The 6,352-nt window shown below is 56.0% G+C and overlaps 1 protein-coding gene across 1 annotated transcript; it reads right to left on the bottom strand.

Moving 5' to 3' along the window:
- Positions 1-2,584: 2,584 nt before the first annotated feature.
- On the bottom strand, positions 2,585-3,449 carry POSPLADRAFT_1156394 (hypothetical protein; the record flags this gene model as incomplete). Its single annotated transcript, XM_024487067.1, has 2 exons — positions 2,585-2,919; positions 2,993-3,449. The coding sequence occupies 2 exons, from the start codon at positions 3,447-3,449 to the stop codon at positions 2,585-2,587; spliced, it is 792 nt and encodes a 263-aa protein (XP_024334131.1).
- Between the last annotated feature and the right edge of the window lie 2,903 nt (positions 3,450-6,352).

The raw sequence follows: 6,352 nt of genomic DNA, 5'->3' as shown, positions 1-6,352 counted from the left end.
TTGTACTCGTATGCCACTCTCGAATAGTCGTAGCGTCCTGTGTAGTATAAAACCTGTCGTACTTCTCCCTAAAAACACAAGATCCGTTCCCCCCCCTCGAGTTCAGAGCTCATAAGTCGAGTTCGCCCTGCGTCTACGTCCTCAACTGCGTCACTTCGTTCCTCACTGCGTAACCTCGAAACCTCGTCCACTGCGTTCACTCGTCGATACCGTCTCGACGAACCTTTCGACTTCGACTACTGTCGAAGAAACTGCGTTGCACCTCGAACCGCGTCCTAGTTAAGTCCCCCCTATCGAATCGTGTCCCTTCTCTCTACGATACGTCGAAGAGCTCTACCGAGCTTCGATCGTTGCTAACTTTCCACAGCCTCCGAGTAGCTTCGACGACGTGTCGAAGCCACCTCGTACCTTCCCTAGCATTCGTAGCCTTTTCCGAAGGCGTTTCTTGTGTTCACTCGATCCGCGGGACACCTTGCTGCTAACTCCCCTCTCATTAGACTATAATCCGTCTCTCTAGTCCCTTTAGGTCGCACCCAGGTTAGGGGTTAGGGTTTCGTAGGTCGTATCATTTCTGGAGCCCACCGCGAGGGGATTTCAGGCAAAAATTCGCCGCTTTCGGGTTTCCGAAAACGTCTCCAGTAGTCACCCGCTCGCAAGCGCGTGAGGCTGCTAGCCGCAGCACCGCTGAGAACCTCGACAGCTCCTCTAGAACGCAATCGACTCCCTCTCCAACAATCCCCGGTGACTTCGACCGCGACGAAGAAGACGAGATAGACCAAGAACTCCAGGACGACTTCGACGAAGAACCAATCCCTTCGACCGCCGAAGAACACACTTCGTCCCCCGAGCTTCTAGGCCTCACTACTTCCGACTACGACTTTTCGACTCCTGATCTTTTCGAACGATCCAGTTCTTCACCCGAACCCGAGTATCCCATCCCATCTACTTCGAATCTCGTACTTCCGACTCCGTCGTCTTTTCGCGCCCACGCACAACCGCCCATCGCATCCTCTTCGCAACTTTCAATCATACCTTCATCCGACCTGGCACCTCCGCCACCTTTAGCACCTTCGAACGCAGCTTCGAACTCCAACCCCGCACCGCCCGCACCTACGATTCCTTCAACTACTACCGCGTCCTCTTCGAGCCCCGCTCCTACTAACACCACGAACATGAGTCAGAACACGAACACACCATTGATGCCCCCGCGCGGTCATTCGATGGCACCAAGCTTCGACCCATCGGAAGTCCGTTCGCTTCGGCGTTACTTCCAGGACCTCGAAGCATTATTCACCCGGTGTCAGATTACCGACGAAGCAGCTAAGAAACAATGGGCCGTTCGGTATCCTTCGATCAACGTCGCCGACTTGTGGGAAACCATCGAGTCCTTCATCGACGTAGCCAAAAGCTACAACGACTGGAAAGCCGACGTACGAGCACTCTATCCTGGCGCCGACGATACAAGAAAGTGGTCGCTGGCAGACATGGATCAGCTCATCGGAGAACGCGCTCGTATCGGGATTCACAACGCGGCAGACCTAGGCTGCTATTACCGCGACTTCATGGCCATTACGAAACATCTCATCGCACAGCACCGGCTCTCTACTATCGAGCAAAGTCGCGCATTTCTTCGAGGATTCCAGCCAGCATTGCTCACACGGCTCGAGACCCGACTGCATCTCAAGCATCCCGATCACTACGCCGACGACCCGTACACCATGGCAGAGATTCACGCGGCGGCTACGTTCATCTTACATGGTACATCGAGCACACCTACGACGGCGGCTAACCAAGCTACCGCTTCGACGTCGAACACTTCGACAACGGTGCCCCCCGGGATGATCAAAACTGAAGACATCTCGATGATCATCGAAAGCCTGTCGAGAACGATCGCAACACTCATTCAGCCGACGACACACGCTACGCACAACCACGCCCCCGCACCGAGACAACAAGCTGCTGTCCACGTCCACGAGAACAGCGGAGTTGAACAGACGTGCCACTACTGCGGCAATCGTGGCTGCAGGGTAGGCACCTGCGAGTTCGCGGAGATCGACATCCGGGACGGCAAGTGCAAGCGTAACACCGAAGGAAAGATCGTCCTTCCAAACGGAAGCTTCTGCCCCCGCACTATCCCTGGTCTCACGATACGAGATCGAATCTACGAGTGGCATAGAAGAAATCCCACAGCACCCGCCGCTCCGACGATGCTCTTCGAGATCGACGATCGCTCGACTATGCAAACCTTCATGCTCAACACCAGCAGTAGGATCGAGGCGCTCGAGCGAGAACTCCTTCAGCTTCGGAAGCGAAGGGAGGTCTTCGACGGCGTCGAGATTCTACAGCGGAAGAAGCCTACGACACCAGTCGTCACGAGAAGCGCCGAAGCCTCGGGATCTGGTACATCGAAGGGAGTGGCGGCACCCTCGAGCACTTCGACAAGCACGGCCCCGCCTCCGACGATACCAGCAGCAGCACCCGCGTCGTCTTCTTCCCCACCTACGCAATCCACATCTCGACCTACTACTACGTCCGCTCCTCCAGCACCACCAGTACACCCTTTCGCAAACACTCGTGACGCAACTTACGCCCCACCGAACGTTCGGAACTTCGCAACTCCGCCGAAGCCCTCGAACGACAAGGGCAAGGAACCAGCGTACAAGACCATCGTCCCCGTTATCCAGCCGAAGCTCGTCGAAGAAATCTTCCAGCGTTCGATGAAGTCGCCGTTCGTCACGCTGACCCCAGAAGAGTTGCTGTCAATCGCGCCCGACGTTCGAAACAAATACCGCGACGCCGTCACCCCTAAGCGAGTCTCGACGGAACCCGTCGCGTCGGCCCACATCGTAGAAATCGGCGCCGACGAGGTCACGGCCGTCAACCAGCTCTCGTGTTCAGGTGCAACGTTGGAACCCGGTGCTACAATCGTCCCCGACCCATATGAAACCTATCTGAAGCACATCCCGCACGGCGAGCACCCCGCAGAATTCACCGTCGCCCGCGATTCGAACGCGATTCGTTCGATCATCGCGTTGGTCGACAACAAAGAGCAGATCGAATGCATCGTCGACCCCGGTTCGCAGATCGTCGCCATGTCGGAAGAGGTCTGTCTCGGCCTCAACCTCCTCTTCGATCCTACAATCCAGCTGAACATGCAATCGGCGAACGGCGAGGTGGACCGATCGCTGGGACTCATTCGAAATGTTCCCTTCCGCATCGGTGAGATCGTTTTGTATCTCCAGGCTCACGTCATTTGAAACGCAGCGTACGACATCCTCCTCGGCCGATCCTTCGACGTGCTCACGCAAAGCGTCGTCAAGAACTTCGCCGACGAGAACCAGATGATTACAATCCTCTGTCCGAACACCGGCGAAACCGTCACAATTCCGACGTACGCGCGAGGAAGATCGCGAAGCCGGCAGCATCCTGTCGGGTGTCGCAAATCGCATTTTCTAGCTTCGAGGAATTGATTCCCCATGATCAAGGAGAAGCCGCGCTAGTCATCGACTATGATGGGGTAAACCCGAGTATTTCCTTCGTCGCTCCTATTGACTCCTTGATTCCGAACGCTGTTTCGTCACTGTACCTCTCTGCATGCACCTCCGTTTCTTCATATTTGCAGTCTCTTTACGCCTCGGACAGTACAGCTTCTAATGCCGCCCCGTCGAACGCTTCGACGTGGGCTTCGACTCTTCTATTCTCAGCTCCGTTCGCTTCGACTCCGCCAGCTCCCGCTCCGACGAAATCCATCTCACAGTTTTCCAACTCAATTCTTCCCTTTCCTTCGACGACATCGACTTCTACCCCTTCAACGCACAAGATACTCGCCGCGACAAAGAAGAAGTACAAGCCTGTCGCTCTCAAAACTCGACCCGTCCTTGGTGCCGTCCCCGAACAATTTCGAATACTTCGAGACATCAAGGGCGACCCTCTCTCCATCATGCCCAAGCTTTCGACCGACCCCCCGCCGTTCAAACCTACCGGTCGGTACACCCTCGAACGCTTCGAAGCAACGAATAAGCTTCACGACGGCGACTTCCTACTTCCCGAAGAACGTCGAGTCCTCCACCACTTCATGTGCCTGCACAACGAAGCCTTCGCCTGGACCGACGACGAGCGCGGATGTTTCAAGCCCGAGTACTTCCCCCCCATCGATTTCCCCGTCGTTCCTCACACGCCCTGGGTGCAGAAGAATATCCCCATCCCGCCCGGGATCTACAACGAAGTCTGCGCGGTGATCAAGCGAAAGATCGCCGCCGGAGTCTACGAGCCATCAAACTCGTCGTATCGATCGCGTTGGTTCTGTGTCGTCAAGAAGGACGGTAAATCTCTTCGACTTGTCCATTCCCTCGAGCCCCTCAATGCAGTCACGATCCAACATTCCGGTGTACCGCCAACGCCCGAATACCTCGCAGAACAATTCGGAGGAAGACCATGCGGCGGCATGCTCGACCTCTACGTCGGCTACGACGAACGACTCATCGCCAAGTCTTCGAGAGATCTAACGACGTTCCAGACACCCTACGGAGCTATGCGCCTAGTCACACTCCCGATGGGTTGGACGAACTCGGTCCCGATCTTCCACGACGACGTCACCTACATCCTGCAGCCCGAGATTCCGCACGTTACGGTGCCCTACGTCGACGACGTTCCCGTCAAGGGTCCCGAGTCCAACTACGACGACGAGCGACTCCCTTCGAACCCCGGCATTCGACGCTTCGTATGGGAGCATTTCGAGAACATGAATCGCATAGTCACTCGAATGCGCTACGCTGGAGGTACCTTCTCTGGAGTCAAAAGTATCCTCATCGCTCGAGAAATCATGGTGGTAGGACATCGCTGCACTCCTCAAGGACGCCTCCCCGACGACTCTCGCGTCGCAGCAATACGCAACTGGGGTCCATGCGCTACTCTATCCGACGTTCGAGCGTTCCTCGGAACCATCGGCGTCGTTCGAATCTTCATCCGTAATTTCGCTCACCGCGCCGACGCACTCGTACGCCTCACGAGGAAGGACGTCGAGTTCGAGTTCGGTCCGGAGCAGATCGCGGCGCAGGAAGACCTCAAGGACGCGCTACTCTCATCCCCCGCACTCCGAGCAATTAGTTATGATTCCCCCTCTCCCGTCATTCTCGCAGTCGACACGTCGTTCATCGCCGTTGGATATCACCTCTGCCAGTGCGACGAAGCCAACACGCGAGTCCGTTACTACAGCAGGTTCGGCTCGATCACACTCAACGATCGCGAACGAAGGTTTTCGCAGCCGAAGCTCGAGATCTACGGCCTGTTCCGTGCACTACGATCCCTTCGACTCTACCTGATCGGCGTTCGGAACCTCATCGTCGAAGTCGATGCTCGGTACATCAAGGGTATGCTGAAGAATCCGGACATAGCCCCAAGTGCGAGTATCAACCGGTGGATCGTCTCGATTCTCACATTTCATTTCACGCTAGTCCACGTCCCCGGTACAATGCACGGCCCCGACGGTCTCTCTCGGTGCACAGCTCAGCCCGGGGATGTCATCGAAGACGAGGTTGACGACGAATTCGACGATTGGATCGACCAGATGCATTCCTTCATTCACCAGATTCAGCCCCTCCCATCCGTCCAGATGCGTGCCATCTTCACCAATGCCCGAGCCGAGGACGGCTCCGATTTCAATAGGGAGGAGGATAGCTACGAGCTAGTGCCTCGATCGGAGCAAGCGCAACTCGCAGATGCAAAGCTCGACGACATGCTCGAATTTCATCGAACGTTAGCAAAGCCCGACGGCATCTCCGAAAGCGTTTACGAAGGATTCATCAAGTACTGCATGCAATTCTTCCTCGACAACGACACCCTCTGGCGCAAGGACAGTCACGGAGCACACAAGCTAGTCGTCAAGCCCGGCGATCGCCTTCGAATACTTCGAGAATGCCACGACCGCACCGCGCATCGAGGAATCTATGCAACCCGAGCCTTCGTCAATGAGCGATTCTGGTGGCCATTCCACTACGCCAACATCGCCTGGTTCGTTCGATCGTGCCATATCTGCCAGTCTCGACAAGTGCGTCAAATCCTCATTCCTCCGACCGTCGCAGTACCAGCCCCCATCTTTGCGAAAATTCACATCGACACAATGCACATGCCAGCTTCGGGCGGATACAAGTACTTGGTCCAAGGTAGATGCTCGCTCACGACTTACCCCGAGTTTCGAATGCTTCGAAAAGAGACAGCAAAGGCCCTCGCCGACTGGATCTTCGAAGACATCCTCTGTCGATGGGGCGCGCTCAGCGAGATCGTCACCGACAACGGTACGGCGTTCATCAAGGCGGCCGATTACCTTTCGAAGAAGTACCACATCAACCATATT

This window comes from Postia placenta, assembly GCF_002117355.1.
Source record: "Postia placenta MAD-698-R-SB12 unplaced genomic scaffold POSPLAscaffold_18, whole genome shotgun sequence".
In the NCBI taxonomy this organism is placed as follows: domain Eukaryota; kingdom Fungi; phylum Basidiomycota; class Agaricomycetes; order Polyporales; family Adustoporiaceae; genus Rhodonia; species Rhodonia placenta.
The sequence above is the reverse complement of the archived record's forward strand: the minus strand, read 5'-3'. Positions and strand labels throughout refer to the sequence as shown.